Source organism: Fragaria vesca, linkage group LG2 (assembly GCF_000184155.1).
Source record: "Fragaria vesca subsp. vesca linkage group LG2, FraVesHawaii_1.0, whole genome shotgun sequence".
Classification (NCBI taxonomy): domain Eukaryota; kingdom Viridiplantae; phylum Streptophyta; class Magnoliopsida; order Rosales; family Rosaceae; genus Fragaria; species Fragaria vesca.
The window spans coordinates 12,726,248-12,752,810 of NC_020492.1; the positions used below are offsets into that span (position 1 = coordinate 12,726,248).

The 26,563-nt window shown below is 36.8% G+C and overlaps 1 protein-coding gene across 1 annotated transcript; it reads left to right on the forward strand.

Moving 5' to 3' along the window:
• Positions 1-6,485: 6,485 nt before the first annotated feature.
• Positions 6,486-25,565, forward strand: LOC101314424 (copper-transporting ATPase PAA1, chloroplastic-like). The gene is made up of 17 exons (XM_004290377.1): positions 6,486-6,959; positions 7,044-7,097; positions 7,506-7,659; positions 12,762-12,836; positions 13,020-13,297; positions 14,036-14,269; positions 14,536-14,634; positions 14,737-14,886; positions 17,560-17,706; positions 18,717-18,767; positions 19,622-19,794; positions 20,412-20,544; positions 20,920-21,017; positions 21,822-22,062; positions 22,925-23,128; positions 23,812-23,892; positions 25,176-25,565. The coding sequence occupies exons 1-17, from the start codon at positions 6,528-6,530 to the stop codon at positions 25,437-25,439; spliced, it is 2,868 nt and encodes a 955-aa protein (XP_004290425.1). The 5' UTR covers positions 6,486-6,527; the 3' UTR covers positions 25,440-25,565.
• The last annotated feature ends 998 nt before the right edge of the window (positions 25,566-26,563 follow it).

Genomic DNA, 26,563 nt, shown 5'->3' on the forward strand with positions numbered 1-26,563 from the left:
TATATATATAGAGGCCGGATGTGAAGCGGACGTCCGCACTCGGCTTAAAGTGCGGACGTCCGTCCGTTCTCCACCCTCCGGCGACGGCGCGCCTCCACCCCAAAAGACTTCACCAGCGTCCCCGACCACTTTTCCTCCCCGACGAGTTCGTTCTTTTCCAGTTTTCCGGCGAGATCATCCAAAACTTCAAACAAAATCGATCTCGCCGGAAAACTGGAATTCGGCGGACTCGCCGGAGAGGAAAAGTGATCGAGGACACTGCTGGAGACCGCTGGGGTGGAGGCGCCGCGTCGTTGGAGCCGTACGGTGGAGAACGGAGGCACGTCTGCACTTAAGGGTGTGCGGACGTCTGCCTATATATATATTTGACCAAATTTTCTAAACATTTATAGAAGTGATCTACTCATATAGAACTACAAATTGAACGGTGGATATGTGATTTTATGATCGGTAAGTTTGTCAAATACCATATCCCTAAATTTGAACAAAAAAAGGATCCCTCAATGGAAGGGTCTTTTTTGTGTGTGTGTGTGTGCGTGTATATGGTATTGGCTAAGGTTTACCCTTTTCCGGAGATCCTTAATAGCCCCAGTATTTTAGATTGACTTTCACTATTTGCTGAATGCATATGAAAGCTTAGACCAAATTAGCTGCATTTCTTGTAGTAGTATGGAGAGATTATTATTTTTTTAAGGGAAAAATGGTCCGACCTTTTAGAGAAACAAAAGTTTTGTATCTCACTTTTAGAAAACTTTAAAACAATATCTCACATTCTTAACCTGATTGAAGATTGGTATCTGGAATCGTTATCTCTGTTAAACTGACGGCAAACATGTTTTAATTTTGAAATGACCCATTTACCTTTGAGTTTTTACTTTTGTTATTTTTCTTCACATAAAAAGAAAGAAAAAAAAGCAATTCTATTAGTTTTAAGCTATTTTGGGTAAAGGGAAAATTACTCCAACTATCTGAAATTGTCTAAGATATTTTGGACTCCATTTGGTTCGCGGAAAGGAAAGAGAAAGGAAATGAAATGGGAATTATCCTCTTCTTATTAGGCAGGGAGATCTTTTGTCTCCATATATCTTTGTTCTATGCATGGAGAAACTCTCTCATCTCATTCAGTCTAATGTGGATTTGGGATATTGGAAAGCTATAAGAGCCTCACAGTCTAGACCTAAGGTTTCTCATTTGTTCTTTGCTGATGATTTGATGTTTTTTTCTGAAGCCTCTCCCTCTCAAGCAATTGTGATTAAGAGATGTCTAGATCAATTTTGCTCTCTCTTAGGTCAAGCTATTAGCTTTGAGAAGTCTCTCATCTTCTGCTCTCCCAATACTTGCAACAACCTTGCTAATCTGATCAGTAGAACATATAGATCCCCCGTAGCTAATGATCTTGGTATGCCTCTAATTCATTCTAGAGTTAACAAGAATGCTTATGCTGGGATATTTGATAAAGTTCATAATAGACTTGCTAGTTGGAAAATTAAAGTGCTTAGCATGGCATGTAGACTCACCCTAGTGCAGGCTGTCACCTCCTCTATTCTTATATATGCAATGCAAACTGCTAAACTCTCAGTTTCTCTATGCGATTAAGATTGATAAGCTTAATAGAGATTTTCTATAGGGTGATTCCACTGAGAAAAAGAAAGTTCATTTGGTTAATTGGGATGTTGTTTGTCAACCTAAACAAATTGGTGACTTAGGAATTAAAAAAGTTGATGATATGCATTCTATAACTAAAGCTAGTTGGAGAATTTTTAAACAAGATAAAGGGTTGTGGCCTTCTATTCATTCTCACAAGTACCTCTATAATGGTAGCATTGTTGTTGAGAATCTAAGACATGCTTGCTGACTGTTCCAATAATTGGAGAGACATATTTTATGGTGTGTATGTTCTAAAGAAGGGTCTCAAATGGCAAATTGGTGATGGGAAAACCATCAAATTCTGGATTGATTATTAGCTTCTCTCAACTCCCTTATTTAATCATGTTCTTCCTCATGTGCATATTGATTAGGCCGCTACCATTAGTGATTTTTGGGATGAATCTGGATGGAATTTGGACTTGCTTTCTTCTATTGTTCTTGTTCCAATTATGCAGCGGATTATTAATGTTACTACAGGTTTTGATGGTTGTGGTAATGATACTCAAATTTGGAGAGCTACATCTAATGGTTATTTCTCTGAGTCTACATACAATCTCAAGTTTGATTTGTCCAATGCAAATAATTCTTTGTGGAAGACTTTGTGAAGCTGAATGTTCATCCCAAGTTAAAAATGTTATGTCGGGCCTTTTAGGTCTATTGTAAAAAAAAAAAAAAAAAAAAAAAAACTTAATGGTACTTTAGGAAGTGCAATAAGTGAGATAGAATATTATTAAACAAGTTAGTGGGTGTGTGGTTTGTAAATTTAGGTGTGTAAATTTCAGACCTTTTTTTTTTAATTCCCTATTTTTGGTAAAGGGGTGCGTTTATTGTTACCCCACAAACCACTTTACTCACCCCACATTCTTTTCACACCCCATATATATATTTTTAATTATAAGTCTACTTTGTTCACCCATTTATAATACCTAAAATACCATTTTCCTACTTTTACTTTGTTCATCCATTTACAATCCCTAAACTACATTTTTCTCAATTATACTTTGTTCACCATTCATTCTCTTCTCCATTACTCCATAATTCTGAGTGTTCTAAACTGATCTATGCGTTATTTATAAATACGGTACAATTGTCTACGAGAATTTACATACAAAATCGACATGAAAAATAATGAGTAAAATGATAAACGGAAGCATCAACAAAGAAAAAAATAGAAGAAATGCAAACAGTTCACCTCATCTTCAGGTTCAATGCTAGCGTCTTCAGACCTAGAACGACCGAATATGATAAATTTAGGTTAAGGTTTATAAAGTACGTATATGTTCATCAAAAAAAATAAAAAAATAAAAATAAAAGAATTTGTAATATTTAACAACTTATTGTCCCTTGCTGTAATTTTACATCAGGTTATTTTGGTCTTTCAATAAATCAACCACATGTGGGGTGAGCAAAGTGGTTTGTGGGGGTGGCAATAGCCGCACCCAAGGGAAAATTACTCCAACTATCTGAAATGGCCTAAGATATTTTGGACTCCATTTGTATGTACGTATAAGAGCTTTTTTTTAGGTGAAGTAGAAGTGTAGAACTTAAGCCTTGTTTGGTTTGCGGAAAGAAAAGTAATTCAAAGGACAGAAGAAAGAAGGGAAATGAAATTTTCTAAGAATTTTCCATTAATTTCTTCTTGTCCAATGGCGGCCCAAGGCGGCAGGTCTCTTGACCGTCGCCGTCGTGTGACTTCGTTACCGGATGAGGACAAAATGGGTCTTCTGGCGTGGATCATGACTGCTCGAAGTTTTGACAGAGATCTAGTTTTTCCTTCCAACCTTTGGGTGAATCAAGTAGTCGAGTTTGAAGTTCATAGAGCGGCTGATGCTGAGTTTTAGATCTGGAAGGCACCGGCGAATTCAACTTCATCCACATAGGATGATTTCTGGATCCCAAATGCAGCAGCAGTATACTATCGTGGATGAAAATCGATGGAATAACTCGGGCTTGGTCATAATAATACTAGAAATTTTTTGTCCTGAACGAAAAATGATGGAAAATTTGTATTTTTTTTGTTTTAAAACGATGTTAGATATGTCAACAAAAAAAAGATAAAGATAGGGTTGCAATACTCAAATTACCATTTTACCCTTATTCATTTGACAAAATTAAAGAGAAGTTAACATTGTGTACGAAAATGGTATGTACATATACTAATATGTTATTTTCGAAAGGGGCAATTAAGAAATCTTAATTATCAGTGGAGCAAAGTTAAAAAAAAAATATATCAATTAAAATTTCTTCACTATCGTCTCCCATAATTACTTTTTAAATGTGTAATTCTTCTTATATGGGGATCCTTATTTTTGTTCATTTCTAGGGATAAGTCATTTGACAAACTTTTCGATCACAAAATCAAATCTCAACCGTTTAATTCATTGGGTTATATAAGTAGACCATTTATACAAATTTTCAGATAATCTAGTGATCGTTAAGTCATCAAAAACTTTGATTTATTTTAATAATCTTGAACGGTTCAGGTTTGATATAAAATGCTTAGAGTGAGAGTGACCCTGATAAAGCAAACTTAAACTTTTTGTTTTAATCTCAGCCATTTAAGCTCATAAAAAACACATCCAATTTTGTGGGCATATCCCTATAAATGAATAAAAAAATGGATCCCTACTGCTGGGGATCAAACCAGTGACGACATTAAAGGAAAAATTATGCTTTCATCAACTTGACTGTAAGAAACTTATGTAAGTTGATGCATTTGATGGTATATAGACAGTTTTTGGAGAAATCTCTCTTTGGCTACAACCCAAGTAGCGCACTGTGTAAATACGTCCCTAGTTATGCTTCTTAACCGGCCTTCATATATATATGGTATAAAATCGACCAAGTTTGGCTCCTAGTGATTGTATAGGAAAACCAAGATTTGTGGAGATGGGGGAGCAAACTTATTCAATAATCTGTTTTAGCTAGACCTCTTGCAAAGCCATGCCCTGCTCCCAACCTACATACACACACCAGATTTTTCACAGCCTAGTTCACCGGCCTAGCTAGATATTATTCGGTTTAGGCCCTGACCTCATGATTTTGTTATTGGGATATCATCCAAAAACATGTCATACTATGATACAAATTTGCTCCCTATCTTATTTCCCCACTTTCATCCCCACCTACCTAGATGTATGATATGTGTCTAATTTATTTTAACTTATCTAACCATGGTTAACAATTAATATGAATATAAAATTAATTTATTTAATTTAAATTTATGAGGTTGGGCATTTCGGGTTTACGATTTTCAGCTTTAGGGTTTTAGGGTTTTAAGTTTAGGGGTTAGGGTTTTAGGGTTTAGGGGTTAGGGCATATTTTTAATCATGATTAGACATAGTTAAGTAAAACCTTAAAACTCCAAAACCCTAAACTCTAAACCCTAAACCCTAAACCCAATCCTATCCCTAATCCTTAAAACCCTAAATGCCCAACCACACAAATCTAAAATAAATTAATTAATTCTAGATTCATATTAATTGTTAACCATGGTTAGGTGAGTTAAATAAAAATGGACACATGTCATGCATCTAGGTGGGTGGGAATGAAAATGGGGAAATAAGGTGAGGAGCAAATTTGTATCCCGTCATACTATGAGGAGGTGTGTTTGAACATATGTCATATCACTACTCCATCTCCAACAAGTGATGTGAGATCTTACAATTCACCCCTCTTGGGGACCCGACACCCTCGGTTGACACACTCTCGGCTAGACAATATCTTTAATATCATTCATGACTAGACTCCACTTGAGATAGTCCAAAAGGCCAAAACCCTAACAACAAGGTTAGCGTTACCGTTCGCCTTAATCTGTGCTTCAACGCATAAATATAAATAGGTCCAGCACAACCGCCTTAGGGTGCTCGATCTAGCAGACTACATATCCTAGAAAAGTCTACCACACATTGAAGGGTCCAGAAATAAAAAGCCTTTCATGACATTTTTTCAAACATCATTGAAAGATTTTGCGTAAACGCGTAGTAGTGTTCCCTCCTCTGATACATTGTCATCTCCGTCACCCTGATCTTCCTCCTCTTTGAGCTCGACAACATTTCCCTGCATCTCGTCGTACTATGACTGGTCAAGCTAAAGGTTGACGAACTCATCTTCAGCCGAACTCGACACATGCACAGCCGTTCCTGCTTCCAAGTCTAAATCATATTGCTGGCCCGTCACGCCTGGCTCCCCTAACCCCTGCCACACTTACTCATTTTGGACATCGTCAAAGACCTCAGGGTTCTTCCTCTCCACATACATTATCGCTGCAACACCCAGAAAAAAAAAAAAATTTTGGTAAATACCTAGTAACACGGGAGGCACCAAAGTTTACAACATGACTAAGTCAACTAAGTAGAGTTTGGCAAATCCGCTACGGGCGTACACATGCAACCGACACATTCGATATGAGCTCCTCTGTTTGTAGCACATGTAACGTCTAAAATATGTAAATATGTGTGATGCTAATCATGTTATCAACTTCTAAGTATAGGAGGTCAAGTTTTAAACATAGGAAAAAGTAAAGTATTGTAACCAAGGAATCAGGAGAAACTCAATCCGACTAAACTATCGTAAAAAAAGAAAAAGGTGAAATTTACACACCATAATAAATTACAATACACACACACCCACTTTTTATATGGAAATGTTAAAAATGTCTAAATCTTGGACAGATTAAAACATGAATATGTTTGATATTTTCATATAAAATATGAGATATGATGTTTGAATTGTAATTTAGGTCGTGTAAATTTCATCTAATAAAAAAAAAAAAAAAAAATCTCACCCTTTTTGTTTTTATCTGTTGGTTTTGTTTTTCGTAGCAGCATAGCATATAATAAAGCAGATAAGAGGGATAGAGATTTAGGCATCTCTCTGCAATGGAGTCAACACTGAACGCGAGCACATCGACCACATTGGCTCTACTCACCGTCACCAAAGCCCTGAACCGGCGGCTCTGCAAGATCTTTCCTACTCAACCCCTCGCGACTCGATTGATAGCTCGCCGGCTCACTTGCAACTACGCCGGCTTCCATGGGCAGCGGCAGAGCCCTCCTCTCTCTTCATCCACCCTGAGGAGGAGCCTCTGCCTCGTCGATCCTCCCACACGGCGTCGTTTACACTGCGTTGCGACCAACCAAGCGTCGTTTGCTTCCGGCGGTGGAAATGGCGGCTTTGGCGGAGAGAGTGGTGGCAGCGGCGGCGATGGTGGTGGTGGTTCCGACGGTGGCGATGCCAAGTCGAATGTCGTTGCTTCTGGCTGCGATGAGGCCTCGGCCATCTCGACTGACGTCATAATGCTCGATGTTGGAGTATGCAATCCATTCTCAATCTCATTCCTCTCTCTTTCATTGCTTGTTTGTGTCTGACTCTTGGAGGTGCTCAATTTCCAATAGGGAATGACATGCGGAGGATGTGCAGCAAGTGTGAAGCGAATTCTAGAAAGCCAAGTGAGTAATGATTTCACTTTTTCATTTTCTTTCTCAAATGCCTCTTCTGTTTAGTTTAATGCTCTTTGATTCGGCTGTATATGATGAAGTGTTTAATTGAATGTCATGTAGACATTCTTGTTTCAAAGAGGAGTTATGGACTGTGTTCTGTACCAAATGATATAAGAAATGAGCATGAAATGGAGATATAGACCAATTAACCAAGTAGGATGGGTAATGTTAGAACTCAGATTTTCCTTTTGGTTGTTGTCGGTGTTCTCAAGTTTTAGAGATCTTGAAAAGAAGAAGAAGCTACAAAGTTTCTCTCTTTTGCTTATCATTATATGGTTTTGGGGAATGCCAGTTTGGTTAGATGATCAGCTTTTGCCCTATTTTGCTAACTGAACAGATTCTTTTATTTTATGGCAGCCACAGGTGTCATCTGCTAGTGTAAATCTTACGACTGAGGTGGCAATTGTCTGGCCTGTGTCTGAAGCCAAGCTTACACCAAACTGGCAACAGCAGTTGGGAGAGACACTTGCAAAGCATTTGACTAATTGTGGTTTCAATTCTAACATCCGTGGTAAGCATTTCAAATTTCATTACCGTCAACAATTTATTGGTTCGTATTTTTTTTTTTTGTGTTGCTCATATTTGGGTATGAATCTCATTTTATTTATTCGAAAATTGTATGCTTGGTTAAAAATTTCATGGTTAGTGTTCTCAGATGACATAGGTAGGTTCATGCACACAACAATGCTGCTCCCTTGTTTTTTTTAATTTAATTTATTATTATTATTATTATTATTAATGAGGTTCAAGTTTTAGGAACATCATATACATACAATGCAGTGTACATAATGTACATTGGTTCATTAGTGTATTTATTAGGACTTAGGTTACTCACCCAAAACTAAGTTCTCAACCAAAACTAGGCTTCTCACCCAAAACTAGGCTTCACGCCAATCCCATCACAGGAAAACTTAGAAACACATAATATTACTCATATCACATAACATAACATGACCAGCCATTAGGCACTTACACTTATTTATACGAGAGCAGATAACTGACATTAACTAGCATTAAAGACTCCTTAGAACTGTTAGATATCCTAGAACTTCTAAACTGAAATGGAAATGTGAAAAGACACAAGAAGCTTAGAGACTTCTAGAATCAGACTTGGCTTTCACTCCAAGCTGGGAAGATTATGTTGAGAGCATTAATCCATCTGGAAAGGGAATGATTAGGGGCTCTCTTTTTCCATTTCTTTCCCTCATAAACCTTAAAATGTTTGACTGTGATGTCCTCATCAGAATCACTAGATGTAGGTGTGAATCCTACAGATGATATGTCTAGTGTCTTCCCTTTGTTTGAGAATGACATGGACAATTTCTTGATATATTCTTCCTCCATTTGGTATGCTATCTGGACAGCATCATTCATAGGATAGATTTGACATCGACATGCTGCTATCCCGAAGAAATATGAGGATTCAAGCCCTTGTGGCACATCGATATCATGATGTCTTCATTCCATGGAAAATCAGATTTTGCAGCCAAAATAAAGAACTTAATTAGTATACTCCTCAACCGATAGGCTTCCTTGCACCAATTCCACAAACGACCCATTGCTTGTAAATAGGTGGCACAGAGAAACTTGTCAAAGTCATCTTCATGTCTTCCCAAGTTCTAATAACTGCAAAATGAGTCTGTTGGTATTTTTAGCTGTTCCCTAGCTTCTGCAAAAAAGAGATCTTTCGCTCCTCTGCCAACTGATGCCGTTTGAAGTCTTCCAAACAATGTAGCAAATGTTCTATTTCATGTTCCTAATTTGAAACTTCAGTATTTTAGAACTTTAAAAGGAAACTGTTATGTTCTATTCCATCAATTAGACTAAAAGTTTCTATACTTTAGTTTAGAACCATCCATTAGAGATTGCCTAAGGGTAAGGAGAATGAGAAAATAAGATGTTTTGCTCTGGTACCAAACTGATGCAGGGAGGAACAGAAGATGGTGAGAGAGTGAATAGGGTGGGCTTTAGAATGTTGAGAGATTAAGAAAACAGAAGCGTATTAGTAGAAACAGAGGTTTCTTAGCTGTAGAAGGGAGAAAAATGAGGGAGGTTAGGGGAGAGGAAACAAGGCCAAGCCTTCAGTAAGGTAAAATCTCAATTCATTCCAATCTGATATTCGGATTACATTAGAAAGCCATATTTATAGGCTTCAAATACAACCCTATTAGACTCCTAGAATACCATAAGACTAATAAAACTTATTAATAATAAAAATACTTAAAGACTTAAATAGGCATAAAAGACACACTCAAAACCCTTGAGTACTCAGACTTTAATAGAATCTTAAAAATCACTAGACTCATGATTATTCTTCCCTAAACTGAAAATTAACTTACAAGACCCTTAAACTACCATGGAGACTTTCCTTTGGACCAAAAAGGGTTGGGTTTAGTCTTTGGCTTCCAAATAGGATATATCTGTTCCAGCCAGCTTATGGCTGCTCCATCATAATGCCTTCACACAAAAAAAAAAACATACGTAGGTAATATGGGAATATGAAAATGCTCCAAGATCGCCCGTGTTGTAGTCACTTGGCACTTATCCTACACTCCAGAGCTGGAGTCATGAACTTGTCCCTGCCTGCAGTTCACTTGTCTCCCATACCATCTATGAATTAAAGAATCACATCCAAATGCAACTGGCAATTGGTGGAGGCTCATATACTTTTCTCAGTTCCTCAGGGGTGTGGGACTACTTCAGATTGACTGAGATGAAATGTAGAATCTAAAAGCCTCAAATATTGCTAGTGGTACACAGAAGGTTTGAAAGCACTGGTCTATAGACTTTCCAGTTAAATCTTACTCACTAAATTTTATAGAATGCAAAGAATGAGAACTTGGTCGTACCATCTCTATGTCTCTAACCAACAACCTACTGCAAGCTCATCACAGACAGAAAATATCACTACTTTGATATCACAGTACAATCCTGACTCTAATGTTTCTTCTTTTGCACACTACATTTTTCTTTTCGGAATAGAAAGAACAAAACCTATTACCTATATGAGGGTCTTTGGGTTTAAGTCCACAATTATGCTTCAGATTTGACTTTTGAAATTTCAATGACATAAATTTCTGCATTTGAAACTACAGTAATAATTTGTTAAACCGCATTATTCTGTCTATGGTCTATTAGTCGTTTTATTAAATTGGACTGCCTATAAAATAGCTTTATCATTAGACAAATACTTGAGGTTTCTTTGCAGCTGATCTTTACCTAATTAACTTCTGGACCATAAGAGTTTGACATTCAATCACACTGACAAGCATACTTTGCATCCTATTTGTGTTCTCCTCTTGGATCTGAAAGGCTATAGAGCTCCGTTCATATTCAGTCCTGAACATGCTTCTGTTTCTGATTAATACCCAAATTCCTTTATTTGTTTTATGTCAACAAACACTACTATTGCATGAAAACGGTTTCTCTGGTTCTTTCACTATGCAAGATCATAATGTATATATTTCTTGATGATACTTATATACATATACTTCTGGTTGCCTAGTTAACACCCTAATATCGGAAATCACAGTAGAAATAATCATATGTTTAGGGTTCTTAATTGATTATGTGAAGTGTTCTGGGTTAAGTGGCAGGTCGGGGTGCTACACAAGGAGATATATCACCATAGAACCAAAACATTTCTTTTCAGGATCAACCATAATTCTTTATGGTATGTCCACATATCATTGGATTTAATTTCCGTGATGTGTATATGCAAATAATGTTTTACTTTTCCAATTTTTTTAGATGTAAACATAGACGCTTAAACTGTGTTATTGATACAAATCACTTGCTTCTTTAGGTAGTCTCAACTGTTTGGGGGATTGGTTTGAGAGCAATTCTATGCAGAGCACCCATTTGTTTTGGAGAATGTGCAGTTCCACTTGAGCTTAGAAATCTCTTAGTTGTCATTAGGAATATAGGGCTCCATATTTTCAAATATTTTGTTGTATTATGTATTTGAGACTTAGACTAATGGTTTGTCCATATGGTCATAGTTGATCTTGGAATATACTCTATTTGTTTTTTGTCCACAAATATCTAAGACATAGTATCTTCTCTTCCATGCAATATGTAGTCAGCACTTTGTTTTAGAGAATGCTCTAGGTATAGCTGAAACTTCTAGCTATAAAGCTCCATCTAAGAAACAAGAAAAGATCAAACATTTTGTGCCCGGTCTTGAGTCTACAACCTCAAGCTTGGTTCCATTACTGATTCACTTCTGAAGCTCCAAGCTTGAGTTCATTTTGTGTCACTCCCATGAATTTAATCCAGGCTCAGATTGGCAACTCCGTTGGAGCCTCCTCCTTCTCACTGCCTGATTTTACTGCATCTGCCAAGATCATAGCTGTCGTCATCCAAAGAATTTAGTTGGATTGCAACTCTGATGGGGTTTCAGTACATTACGAAAATCCATCTTTTTTCCTGTAGGGATAATCTTTGGTAACATAGGAGTACTCACTAGAAAAGTTCTGGCAAATTCTGGTCCAGACATCATTCATTTGTTAGATCCAATTGAAAGCAAAGAAGGATCAAGTTGGAAAAGGATCAAACAAATAGACGAACACAGTTGAAAACTGTTCATTAAGATCATGATACTTTATGGTATGTGCACTAAGTGGGGATCCTTCTTTGCTGATCATGATACCTCCCATTTGGCTGATATTTGCAGAGGTGATCTACAAGCCATGACCTTAAAAATGCAAAATTTAGATCATAGCAGTGAGATTAAATTGTGAGTTCTACCTGCGATTCCTCAAATAGTCAAAAAATGGGGATCCCTTAGTGGGAGGGCCTTCTATATATGCATATATTAATTTTAGAATTGCTCCTTGTGTAGTCTCGATTATGTCTATAAACTGCTATCTTTAAGAGTTTTAGTGTTTTTGAGTTCTGGGTCAAATGAGAAGGCTATTCTTTTATTGCATCATGCAGTTCTGGCTACTTATCGGAAACCATCTAGATCAAGAGGAACACAAGACTTGTCACTATTGGAGACTAAGTGATGGTTTTAATTAGGACAGAAAAATACATTTCTTTCTTTAAGAGTCTTATTCAAGCATTTTAAGCTTATTTCTTATAGTTAGTTAACATTATTTGGCAAGTGTTTCTATTCATCTCGCAGGCTTAGCATTTTTAACTTTTCTAAACTGCCTGTCAATCTTTTGCATCTCTCTCTCCCTGTCTCCCTCTCTCTCCTCTGTTTTTCTGTCTTTCCCAAAATTAAAGTTCTGTATATTAATGGCACTTCTCATGGAAACCAAATTTCAACCAAGTAACTTAAACTCATTCGTTATTCCTATTCATTGCTTAGGTTGGTTATTATTTGGTTCACAATTCATCAAATATGCTATTAATCTGTGACCCTGGATTTTGTAGCCTTTTGTAAGGAGTCCTGATAAAATAGTTTTTGTTGAGGTTTTCTTTGTGCGACCGTGACGTAGGTTTCTTTTTTTTTTTTTTGGATTTTTATGTGTATACATTATTACCGAGTTCTTCCATTTCCACTGCTCGCAGACTTTTTTATTTCCTTTTTTTAATTTCAATAATTTGCATCCTTATGAACTATCTCTTTAATGTCTGTATTAATTGGTTATTCCTTATGTGCAGATTCAGGAAGAAACAGTTTTCTTAAAATTTTCAAAGGGAAAATGGAAGATAAGCACAAACGCCTGAAAGAAAGTGGTAGACATCTCTAAGTAATGAGCATCTCTAGTATACTGAATTATATCGGTTTGTCCAGCTCACTTGTACACTGCTTCAAAGCTCTTACTACTGATGTTTTATTTTTATATGTATTATTTTACTTTTCATTTTTATGCATTGCTTGGTGCATCTAATTGCTATTTGTCTTGTTTCTTTGGTTAGGTCATGAGCTTGCTTTCTCTTGGGCTCTTTGTGCTGTCTGCCTAGTTGGTCATCTTTCTCATTTCTTTGGACCTATGGCTTCGTGGATCCATGCTTTTCATTCAACAGGATTCCATATGTCTTTATCTTTATTCACATTGGTTGGTCCTGGGCGTCAGCTTATCCTTGATGGTTTGAAGAGTCTTGTTAAAGGGGCTCCAAACATGAACACTTTAGTTGGTCTTGGCGCTTTATCTTCATTTGCAGTCAGTTCATTAGCTGCCCTTATACCAAAACTGGTTGGTTCTAATCATGTTCTTCATTATGGATCTTGTCCGTTTATGAAGTTCTAATTAATAATGCTGGATGAAAAAATTGGATTCCTAATTGTTAAGATGGTGAACAACAATTGGTTTGCTTTCCTAGGACTCCTCACATAAATCCTCCACCCCCCCCCCCCCCCCCCCCCAACCCCTCCTTCCCGCTTTGTAATTAACGTGGGACTCCCCTCCATATGTCGGTCTCTCCTACATGTGGAGTTAAACTTATATATAGGAAGCAATTGCAAGTATTCAAGTTGGGGATCCCCTAACAGCCTAAGTGGTTCCATTTTAAAGTTTATTTGTTTACTACTATTCTTAAAAGCTTCAGCGGTTAGGATGCAGGTGAACAAATGTTTTGTATTTTTATTATCTTATCAGTTGGTGTATTTTTTTTCTGTACTTGACATCTTTTATGTTAATGCCCATACAACTAAAATATGATACTCATTAATCGCACGTGTTGCTATAATGGTGATATGACTGAGAATATTCGGAGATGTGCTGTGATGAAAAAATTCTGGGTGGCGTAGATACAATAGTTTGACTTGCTCACGTTTAAATTGCGTCTTCTTTATCTTTTTACTTCATTGATTCCATATTCGTAATTCACTATTCTACCTTTTTGTTTACTTAATTAATACAGATGCCTAGGAACATATCTGTACTCTTCTTGTTGCGTCTTTTGTGATGCTCAATGGAAGCTTCTGGATGCAGGGTTGGAAGACTTTCTTTGAAGAACCAATTATGTTGATAGCATTCGTACTGCTGGGGAGGAATCTTGAACAAAGAGCTAAAATCAGAGCAAGCAGTGATATGACTGAGCTTCTTAGTATTTTACCGGCAAAAGCTCGTCTTCTTGTCAATGATGGTGTTAAAGAGTCGGAAACAATAGTGGAAGTTCCATCTAACAGCCTCTGTGTAGGAGATCAAGTTGTTGTACTACCTGGAGTATGTATAACTTGTCATTTAATATTTGTTGTTTGTACCTTCCCTTGAATATAAACTATGTGTAGCTTTCCCACCTGTACTTAGATTGAATTTTGCTTTTAGGAGATTGTTCTTTTATTCCGTGGGATGCCATTTGTATTACTACCTCTTTCGTTAATCTTCTAGTATTATAACTTCTTTTTGTGGTGCTAATTATAGTAATTTGTGAATTATAAATTTAGAATACAAGCTAATGTGAGTTTAATTTACCTTTCCCATTGCATTAGGACCGTGTTCCAGTAGATGGAATTGTTAAAGCTGGCAGAAGTACCATTGATGAGTCAAGTTTTACTGGAGAGCCATTGCCTGTGACCAAACTACCTGGGGTATATATGTGCTTGCTGAGAATGGGCCTCTCTATACATTATTTACTTCATTTGGTTTATATGTTGAAGATATTTATAATATGGTTCTTCTTCTTATGCCAGAGTCAAGTTCAAGCTGGAAGCATAAATCTCAATGGAAGTCTTACGATTGTAGTGCAGAGACCAGGTGGTGAGACTGCTATGGCAGACATTGTTCGTCTAGTAGAAGAAGCACAGAGTCAGGAGGCTCCAGTCCAGCGGCTGGCTGATAAGGTCATCATTCTTTCTTAAAGCACTTGAATAAGCATTAAGCATTACTCTGCAGTTAAGTTTACACAGCAGCGGTATCCATCTGAACTTGTAATCTATATATATTGAAAACTTGGCTCTGGTGAACATTTAAAACCCTAACCAACCCCTAACTTCAAATTAATATTATATGGGACAATTATGTCAGGGTGCAAAAATAACATAAGTAAAATATAAAATATAAGGAAAAAAAAAAAACCAAAGGACCTAAACCACATTACTGCCTACCCACTTATCCTGTTTTCCGTACTGTATCTTCAATTTGAGCAAAAATAAAATTGAGATGTCCAAGTCAAGTGGGCTAGGCTTTTCTTACTGGACTAACTGCTGTTTGTTTTGTTTTTGTTTTTTTTCTTCTATTCTTGCTCCAGTGTTTATGTATATTTTTCCGTTCTTTGTTTGTTTGTTTTTTCTTGTTTTTTGTTCTTTTATTTTTTGTTTTTTGTTTTGGTTGGAAGGGGTACTGGGTTCTTACAGTTGTAGCTTGTACTTAAAAATTTGACTAGAATCTTTTCAGTCAGACAAAACTTATGTTTCTCTGTAAGAGATGTAAGATAGTTTTGTGGTTTTGTTGGGGTTCTGTGGCAGTCCTTTCTCACCCTTCCTCCTAGAAAGTAATGGTGGGAAAAAAGGACTGCTAATCCATATGGCCATGGATGCCTTGTTTGTTGTTGTTGGATATTTATAATAAGCAGGATTGATCAAGTGTTCCTCAAAAGACAGCTCAATGTTGTCATTTTGATTGTCATTACGGATATAAATATTTATTATGTCTAGTGGCGGGAAAGACATTTAGATTGGTTACCTGTTGCCTGAACATCATTAGTGAAGACTAAGGTAATCTTTTGTACCTGTTTGGTTAACATGGTGGAATACTGAACTAAGGATTTTGGTTATTCTGAGTAATGAATTAGAAGGTGTGCCTGACTTGAGGTTCAAAAAGGCGGAGAAGGCGCATGTAAGGCGCCTTGTGCGGACACGCAGAATTTGTTTTTGTTTGTCTTTTTTCCATTAAGTCGTTACTTGAAGCTAAAGAATGAGAGCTAGACTCCTAAGGTCTTTCATCGAGCTAGTTGAGAGGCAGTGATCATGGTCGGTTCCTTACCTCTTTGAAACGTCTTCCAACGTTCTACGTGAGATTGCAGCAAGATCATCTGCCTGTTTTGGTGGGTTCTTGTGAACAAAACAGCAATCTACTTTCTTTTATGTGCTGTCCTCGATCTTATCCATCTGAGGGAATTGGCGGAGCCAATGCAGGTCCAGTGAGGGTCCATGCCCCCACAAAAATTAGAAGTTGGTGAAGAGACCTTCTTTGTGCCCCCACAACTGTAGACTAGCGTGAACTGTTACGAAGGCTTAAGGGAGTTAAGCTATTCATCTTCTTTACTTCTGATTGGAACTAGATGATTATTAGCTATTCTCTTCTAGTTCTTGTATTTGGGTTTAGTTTTTTGGCTGGGCTTTTGGTCCCCTTAGTGAAGCTTCTTCATTTTTTCTAAAAAGCTATAGACTAGACGTGTAGTGGGAGTTTGTTTTCTGGGGATATATACAAGTGAAACCCACTAAAACTCATATTTATCTGGGTGTCTTTTTTATCCTCACCACTTCATAATATGATCTTATTTTATTAGCTCTGCAGTTACAATTCTCTCCTCTTCTTCCTCTATGCATTTTCTCATTCTCTTCCATCGTTCCATGTTGTGCATATCGCTTTCTTTTCGTGTTGATTCTATGCATTTCTCTTGATAAAAAATAAAAAGTTCTCATCGCAAAAGAAAAAAAAAAATTTGTTCCCCCCATTTATATATTTTTCTGCCTTCGCCACTGTCTGAGGGTGCTCAAGATGGGGTTGATGTACGCGTTTGATGACAGAAGGGTATGATACTAGTTTGCCAAATAAGAAATTACCTGGTTGCTGTGTAAAGGGGAAACAGTACTAGTGGTAGAGAAAATATGCGAATGAAACAGTAGTGGTGATATATATAAAAGTTGAGTTTGATTTGAGTTTGAATTGCTGAGTCTAATCAGATATGTATAGAGTTTGAATTGTAAATCTGATATGTATCTAAACATGTTAGTGGATTTTTATGTATTAATGTTTTCTCTTTATGTATATATATGTAATAATATATACTTAATTATATCATAAGGCTTACGCCTTATGCGCTTTATGCCAAGGCTCTCCCGAAAAAGTCCCCGTCTTAAACCATTGAAAACTGGTTATAATGCCGTTGACATTCACAGAGCTAAAAACTATGATGGATTGAAAACTGGTGCTACACCTACAAAGAGGACTGACAAATGAGACTGTTGCCTGAAAATGGTACATAGAGTTGGCAAAGGACACTATTACTTAGCTGATTAGCCATCACTTGTATGAGATGAGTGTTATGAGTGATTTTTAACTACATCAAAGGCGCTCTGGTTCATTTACATCCACACTGATGCAAACTAGCAGGAATCAGGATATGTTTTTGCTAAACTTCTTCTACGTTCATTTTCTCATTCAGGAGTGAGGGATCTGAAGAAAATATGAATTGAAATGCAACACCTTTCAAGTGCACTGTTGTGATATAATTTGATAATCTGATTTACTGAAATGGCTGAACTAATCTTTTGTTTGGTTTGTTTTACTAGGTATCTGGGCATTTTACATATGGTGTAATGGGACTCTCTGCGGCTACATTTTTGTTCTGGAGTTTGGTTGGTGGAAATATTTTACCTGGTGTTCTTCAAGGAGGAAATTCAGTTTCTTTAGCTTTGCAACTCTCTTGCAGTGTTCTGGTATGAGCAATTAAGAATTTCCTTCATGAATTTAAAAGTGTGCTTTTTTAATAAACCGAGCATCTCGCTCACAACAACGTGACAATGGCTGGAAGGCCAATCCCTTTTAAACTCTTAGACAAGGTTGTAGTTTCCAGTGTGGAAACTCTTTACCCAACCCTTTAAATCTGCATAAACCTCACAGGATACTTTGGCATTTATGCTGTGTTATTATACTTTTTCAGTAATTATATTTCATATGCTGTGTTGATCATGTCTTTGTATACTGTGAAGTGGCAACTTTCATATGCAAGACGTTATTTAGGGAGGCAAGAGTGGACTGGACAACTCCATTAGAGAGGACTGACTTGCTGAATGAAAATCCTTTAGCTTTTGGTAAAAGGAACAGGCCAGAATCCTTTGAGGTTGGGGTTGCGGGGTTCTTACTGTAGTTTGAGTGGTGTGGATGGAAATAAATAAAACATTGTTTTCAAACCTACAGCGGGTTGGTGATAAGACCTGTGGGAGAGACTTAAGTTCTGGGCATCCCTATGGGCTTGTACTTCTAAGGATTTTGAGTATTAGATCTTTCTTCCATTACCCTTTACTGGCAAGCAGCTGTAGTATAAGCCCCTAACTTTGTTTTAGCATTATTAGGTAAGCCTCTAGTGCTAGCAGCCCCCTTTAGCTTTTTAAGCGCTCCTTGTCCGCGTCCTTGTACTTTGCTTTTTGTTTCAATAAAAAGCTGATTCTATTCACAAAGAATAAAATGTTTCTATTTTATATGCTGTGGTCCTGGCTTTATTTAGTTCTTTATTTATTTATTTGGCTGAAACTGGTATTGCCTTTACACAGCGATATTTTTGCTGAAACAGATTGCAATTGAAGATGAACAATAGTCAGATTTTTAAATTCTTCCTAGCTCCATAGATTAATTGACTATTTTTTTTCTATGTTTTTAAAATATTTCCGTCTTTATTTATTGTTTGCTGGTTTGTTCATCGTACTGAGCATATATTTTCTATGTGCAGGTTGTTGCTTGTCCGTGTGCCCTTGGGCTGGCTACACCTACAGCTGTACTGGTAATCTCCTGAAAATACTACTCTCAGTCATACAGCGAACTATTTTTTGCTCTATCAAGTGATTGCCTTCTCATCGAGCACCTGATTATTATTTAGCAAAGCAAAAACATAAAATCACATCTAAACAAGATTTTTAAAGTAAATAGGTAAAGAAAAATCAGAGATGTTGAGTTTGCTTGGTGTGCTGGTAACTGAAGAAGTAGCCCTTATTGATTTTGAAGTTTTTTGACATAGCCGACGGGTGCTGTGGAATTGGCTAGTGAGTGGTTTTTTTTTTTTGGGGGGGGGGGGGGGTTGGTGTGTGGAGGGTCAAAAAAGCCTTTTAGCTTCCATATGTTTTATTTAATTTACAGTAGAGCATAGAGTCTCATTATTTGTCAAAATGAAAAATGAGGGGTCCCCTTGTCTACTTTTATTTGGTGCTAAGCTGAATAATGTTTCATGGGCCCAAGGTAGTCCTTTTATCTTATTTGTGTAAGCAAATTGATGTCATGTGTTCTGATTTTCTTTGATTCACACCCTTAAGTTGTGCCTCCAGCTTGGCTTTTAAAACAGTAGTTGCTGCGTATAGTTATTGACTGAAATGTGGCGTTTGTCGTAACGATACAATATCTGAAAAGCTTGCAACTAATATGCTGCACCATATGTTTGGAGCACTCTAAAGAAACCTATTCCCATATCCCCATGATCACTTATTTTCTCATCTATTTTGGATCAGACTTAGACAGGTCTGTTTTTGACGTTGGCACATCAAAAGTAAAATCTATGCATTCTTTCATTCCTTCTAGTTGTTTTGTTTTTTAGACTTGCGGGTACTCGTGTATGCATTCAAATTTATGTTCAAGTGATTCCAGGTAGGAACTTCCTTAGGAGCTAAAAGAAGACTGCTTTTGCGTGGTGGAAATGTTTTAGAGAAGTTTTCGATGGTGAACACTGTAGTATTTGATAAAACAGGGACTCTGACAATGGGCAAGCCAGTTGTGACAAAGATTTTGACTCCCGAGCATGCAGAACTTACTGACTTAGAGTTGAGTACTGACAGAACTTTTCGATCTTACAGGATAATTTTTTAGCATTGGATAACTAATTCTTTAAGTCACAATTTTAAATTTACCTTAATTGTCCTAAATTTGGAAATGCATCCATACTCTTTGTTGTATGGATAATGGTTTAGCATGCTTTAAAGCCATAACCGATGTCTTTGATCCTCACTATTCTATGTGTTGATTAGATATTTGAAGTTGTTTCTCTATGAGTTTCCATTGCAAATATATATCCATTGGATTAAAGGCCCAAATGTCTTTCTGAACATGAATACTGTAAATTTCTTCGATCTGTTTGAATTTAAACAGGTTTCAAGAATCCAAAACAATCTTGTGAGCTTGAAATTCTTTTCCTCAAGGAACTGTCAGAAGCACAAGTTTATTTAATAACTAATATTGTTCTTGAGTTATGGATATACAATCTGTTGCACATATAAGACCTGTTGAAATAACTACTTGTAGTTTTAAGATAATATTATATCAAAAGAAAAGAAGAAAGAAAAATAGATCAATTATCGTAAAAAAATAGAGATAAATTTAGATTGGAATATATTTTTGTTTTCTATTTTTTTTAATGTATATATTGTGGGTTTTTTAACAGAGAAAAGTCAAAGCACACTTGGTCAGACCTTGAGGTTCTGAAGTTTGCTGCTGGAGTAGAGTCGAATACAATTCATCCTGTTGGGAAAGCTATTGTGGAAGCCGCTCGGGCTGTTAATTGTCAGGATATAAAGGTATTACGTGGGGAACAATCTTGCTCACATAATGGAAAGTTCAAAGGGACTGTGTGGGACAATAGCATCTCAGCCACATGTATATAAATACATCTGAAATTAAAACATGTAAAACTGTGCATTTACTTTGAGCCGTCAGAATCATTTGTCCCTCACAGTCCTTCAAGAACAGTCCCTTAGTTGAGCAGGCCTCACATGGAGGGACATGTATTCGCATTTCCTACTCAGAAGGGTATTGCAAGCCAGTACATAGATGATATATCCTGGTTCTGAAACAGAGCATGTTACTGACTAAATGACTGTACCTGCATCTGTATGAATTTTTATAGCACATTAACTAGTCATTGCAACGAAATAAAGGCTATTTTTTGGCAGGTTGCAGATGGAACATTCATAGAAGAACCTGGCTCAGGTGCTGTAGCAATTGTTGAAGATAAACAGGTTTCTGTTGGGACTTTGGATTGGGTCCGACGGTAAGTCACATTGGAATTTTCGCACTTCTACAGGCTTACATAAAAACTTTTGCGTGTTGCATTTTTTATTATTTGACTACTGGATTCCACTTATTTCGGCATATTGCCAAACAAGAACTCCCTCTTGTTCTGTAGTATCTATCCTTGTATCAGAACATTGCGCTCCCGAGACACAGATATTTAGACCCTCTGTTAGAGTCAACCACTCAACACCAATTTGGTCCTTGATGCCCAAGATTATGGCAAACCTATTGACCTTGTCTCATCAGCTATACAAGAACACATACTACTGTCCTTTTTGTAAGGGAATCCCTTACAAGTTTTCTTTTGGATCTGTATCATGCTCCCAGTTTGGGGTGTGAATGAAATGACTTGGCTTTGATTTCCTTTCAACTTATTGCTTTTTACTGTTTGAACTCCTTGTCCTCACCATAACCATTTTTATCCTTAAAAAGTCCCTAGTCTTCACCAGCTTTCTTACCTATATCTCATCAGGCCTTCTTCTCCTTCAATTGTATCTCTCTTGATTTCTGATGCACCAGCATAATTCCATTCTGTTGCCACCTCAATGGCCTTCTCATCTGTACTACTTCAAATTGTAAACTTACCTTAATCTGTATTGCCATTCTCACAGCCTCATCTCTCAGATAGTTCTAAGCTAACAGAATCATCTCAATTACAGCCCAACACTGGATTTATTCGCTGTATATCTTGCTCAATCACTTTTTTGTCGCACCCAATCCCAGTTTTCTTAATGTAGTGTTTTTAGCGTCTTTTATCTTGGGTTGTTTGTTATTTCTGCAGGCATGGAGTCAACAAGAATCCATTTGAAGAAGTTGAGGCCCATAAAAGTCAATCTGTTGTGTATGTTGCCATTGATAGTACTCTTGCGGGTCTTATTTATTTTGAGGATCGGATAAGGGATGATGCCGGACAAGTTGTTAAATCCTTATCTAGCCAAGGGATTAATGTATACATGCTATCTGGGGACAAAAGAGAAAATGCAGAGTACGTTGCATCTGTAGTTGGTATTCCAAAAGAGAAGGTCAGGGATTTTAAATTACTTCTTCCTCCTAACAGAATCTGTCCATGACTACACACTGGTGCTAATTAAGATTGAGACAATACAAACCATATTTCCGTCCTTAAAATGACTTTAATTTGTAAACTAGGCCGGATAAAGGCGCCTTATGTTGAAGAAATCATATAGGTATTGCAGTTAAACTGCAGGTATGATAAAATCAGATAAATCTGGTGATTTTGAAAGGAGAGATTTTGAAAGTAGAAGTGGTTTTGAAGGAGTAGTTCTCAGCTGTGACTATCAATATAACAAATTCTTAATGGATGTAATTACCGTCAGTGCTTGTTATTTATGGAGTATAAATTCCCCAATTAGGACTGGTCGGCGTTTGTGAAAAAGAAAAAGAAGAAGAAAAGCTCTTGAAATAACATTTTGCAGCCCATCTCTGAACCTTAACTCAGGACTTCTGCTGGCATTGTAAAGAACAAAACCACCATAATGTTTATCTCAGAGTCCCTAGTTAAATTATTGTAGTTGTTTCAATCAGTATTTAGGTGTCTGAGAGTATTCAGAGATAACTATTGAAGAGATCTGAGAATCATTTATGTTTTGGTCTGCCCTGTCCAAAAGCCCTTTATATGGTTCGGTATTCTTACTCCAAAGCTCTATGTGTAAGTTGCTTGTAGAGAATTTGGGAGGCAAACACTGAACAATATGATGATTCTTGGTATCCAATGACAGTTATGCATTTCCATATATAACAAGAAGAGCATTTTGAAATGTTTTTGCAGTACATCTGCCCATGTAGCATTTACATCTACGGACAAGCTGAACTTCACTATTATTTCCCTATCAAATAATATAAAATGTATTCTGTCGATTGCAGGTAATATCTGGTGTTAAACCAAGGGAAAAGAAGAAGTTCATAACTGAGCTTCAGAATGATCAGAATATTGTTGCCATGGTTGGTGATGGAATCAATGATGCTGCCGCCTTAGCTTCATCACATGTTGGGATTGCCATGGGTGGTGGTGTTGGAGCTGCTAGTGAGGTCTCCTCTATTGTTCTATTGGGCAATAGACTTTCACAGGTACATATCACTATTTAACTTTGGTAGTCAACAATGAACTACTTGTTGCAATCAGAAAACATCCTGTTTTTGAATTAAACTGAGGTTTTGTTTTTCAGATGATGCACCTTTTGCTTCATATAAAAAGTATTAAAATCATTCAGACACCCCAAGACGGGTGACGGGCAGATCATCAATAATATGTATATGATAACTATATTTTGTGAATATGCATATATATGCATATTCGTATCATAAATTATCCAATTAATCATTTTAGTATTATTAACCTTTTGCTTTATTGTAGGATGTACTCCCCTTTTTGTGACCTATTTTTTTTATTGATTCATAAACTTCGGCAAAAATCAACATGCAACATTCCTTCTTACCCAAAGCTGATTTTGTGTAGTATCCTATGAATGTATGTTGACTTTTGACAAACCAAAACACAATGGTCTCCATGGTGGTGAGTTAAAACCTGCAACTTTCTGCCTTCAACTTCTTGAAGTAAACATGAGCAAACTTCAGGAACATCACCTTGGCAAAAAATAAAAATTAAAAAAAAACTAATCTTAAATGTTTTTAAAAAAAAAAACCTTATGTAAATATACCATATTTGGTACCATAATGAAGGTATATGTGCATATAGGTGTTTTGCATCTGATAAGTTGTATAACTTTAATGATCTATATAACTTTGTGCAGTTGGTTGATGCTTTGGAGTTGAGCAGGCTAACCATGAAAACTGTGAAGCAAAATCTTTGGTGGGCTTTCGCATACAACATTGTAAGTTACTCAATTTTGTCTGAAAATTTATCAATCTGTTCTTTTGCCTAGAAACTGTGTTCTTTCATGATGTATGACTCGCTAATTATCATATATGTATTCCATTCTCTCTCTTTTTTTTCCTTTTGTCTTTTTCTTTTCCTCCCGGCGGTAGGTGTTAAAAAAATAAAAAAAATAAAAAATAAAATAAAAACTCATAAGAAAGAGATCATTCCATTTTCTGAAGGTCAGTATTGGGTTCCTTGTTTGGTTAATTTGGATCATTGAGTGAACCATAAACTTCAGCGCGTATCAAACTCAAAGAGAAGCCAATTATATGCGTTATTAGGGGATAGGGTGGTTTTGTATGCTAATTTCAATAAACTCCTGGAGTCATTTATAAGTACATAGACTGTTGAGAAGAAAGACAGCTGATGGTAGAGTGTACTTCAGTCTTCAACTCAGTCTTTATACTGAGGAGAAAGAGAGGGCAGATGGTAGTGTACTTCTAGGATTTGAGAGAGGGTCTCAAAGGGCATATAATTGGGATTAGATCTTGAGGAGTTGTGATTGCAAAACTCTATTTTCTCCCATAGTGAAGTGGATGGATGTACGGAGGATTTCTTTGACTAAAAATTGTCTGTGCTTTTCTGTTTTATCTTGGTTTATTGTTTATATCTTTCAATCACTATTGTTGCGACCAGTATCTAAAATAGCAGGCCTCAAGGCGTAGTGCCTGGTTGTTGATAAAACTCCTTGTGTGCATCTAACCTGTGTTTGCATTTGTCTCAACTAGGCATTTGCTATTTGATGAGAAACAGTAGCGTGCTGAGATGTTTGAAATGGAAACATAAAATCAAGAAGCCAATATGAAAACATAAAATCAAACAAACTCCCGCTCCTTTTGACTTTTCATAAAGATGCCAAGGATTGAATTGCAAAAGTTTAGACATTAATAGACTCCGTTTTTCTAGTTCCAGTGGTTGTTGTATGTTTATTGCCCAATATTTCACTGTGATAAAATCAACCTGTGGAAATAATAGATTCCACTTCGCTCATTATCATGGGATTTTGTTTCAAACATTTCTCCTAGGTTGCATCCACAGGCATTTGCTGTTTGTGTTCTTATCTTTGTGTGATTCTCTTGGTGTAGTGTACTTTATGTGGTGTTTTGGTCTCCTATCCACAACAGCTTATTTGGTGCTTCTATCTGTTTTTGTTTCTTTCTCATTTCCTTTTCAATATAGTATGTGCCTGCTCATTTCAGCAGCAGTACCTGGCTTATGCTTCTAGCTTTCTTACAGATTGGACTTCCAATTGCTGCTGGAGTATTACTGCCTGTAACTGGGACCATACTGACTCCGTCAATTGCTGGAGCTCTCATGGGCTTGAGTTCTGTAGGGGTCATGGCAAATTCGTTGTTCCTGAGATACAAGTTTTCATTAGAACAGGAACGAAGATATAAAAGATCAGCAGGCACTAAAACTAACAGAGTTTCCAATATTATGATGGACAAGAGCGTGGGGGGAAAGCATCCCAATTCTGATGGGAGATGGAAAGGAGCATGATTTTACCAATACAAAGTCAAACATCTCTTTTTCTGACTATAGATGGAGGAACTGATAAGTTACAAACAGAAACCAACAAAATCACTGGAGTCTGCAGAATAGGATCTAGTGTCAAATATGCAATCTTGTGAAGGTATTGTAACCCACCCATAATCTTCGACAGTGAGTGGCCGCTTATCTAGCTTATGCTTTTTTTTTTTTTTTTTTTCGTAAACGGGGCAAAAGCCTTGAAAACAACTACAAAAAGACACTAACCAGCATTGCTGGTATTAAAACACCTGGCTCATCTAGCTTATGTTTTAGTTACGCGTTGGTGTACTTTGTCATAATAATTCTCGACTGCCCATTTGTGTCGGTATTGCATCGTAGTGGGATTGTAATGGGTGTAACTCATTTATTCTATTCTTGTTAGTGTTGAACAAATTGGATAAATGACGTGGTTCATGATTGGCTGGGCTTGAGATTTCATTCGTCTCCAATTCTTGCTGAATGAATGCTGCTAGATTATTCAGATCAAAAAAAAAAAAAAAGGCTGCTAGATTCTGGATTGAGTACATTCTTTTTCTCTTGTTTTTTTCTTCATAAATCAGAAACATAATTAAAGTGATTACTGATAAAAGCCATAAGAGCAAATATATCTGTCGACCAAGCCTGAAAAACATTGCTGAATATGCAACGGGTGTACAACACTGAAGAATGGAGAAAATTGCAGTTGAGAATGTCATTTTACACACGCACTTGTTGGGCTGTCAATGGGTAGGGTTCGTGTCGAGTCAAAAGTATTTTGCATGTCACAAAACATATCACAAGTGATAGCTCGAGTTGAGCATACAAAGTAACTCATAGTAGATTAAGGGTGCGTTTATTCTTAGTATATTAAGGGTGCATTTATTCTTAGTACATTAGTATATATATACAGTCATTCTCAGCTGCGGACGTCCGCATTTATTCTTACGGTGCAGATTTCCACTTTACACTAACTTTTCAATCGAATTTTCACATCTCCACCGTCTAGTATTTAGATACTAATGTATAGATCATCTCTGCAAAATTTTAGCTAATTTGGTTATCATTAAGGCACTCAAAACTGCGTTTTTCTGTTATAAACATGAACGGTTCAAGTT

Excerpts from the sequence above, each read along its gene's own strand:
- LOC101314424 (XM_004290377.1), top strand. The coding sequence starts at position 6,528 with ATGGAGTCAACACTGAACGCGAGCACATCGACCACATTGGCTCTACTC. Across the intron at positions 7,098-7,505 it reads AGCGAATTCTAGAAAGCCAA|CCACAGGTGTCATCTGCTAG; the intron begins GTGAGTAATGAT and ends ATTTTATGGCAG. Across the intron at positions 13,298-14,035 it reads CTGCCCTTATACCAAAACTG|GGTTGGAAGACTTTCTTTGA; the intron begins GTTGGTTCTAAT and ends TTCTGGATGCAG.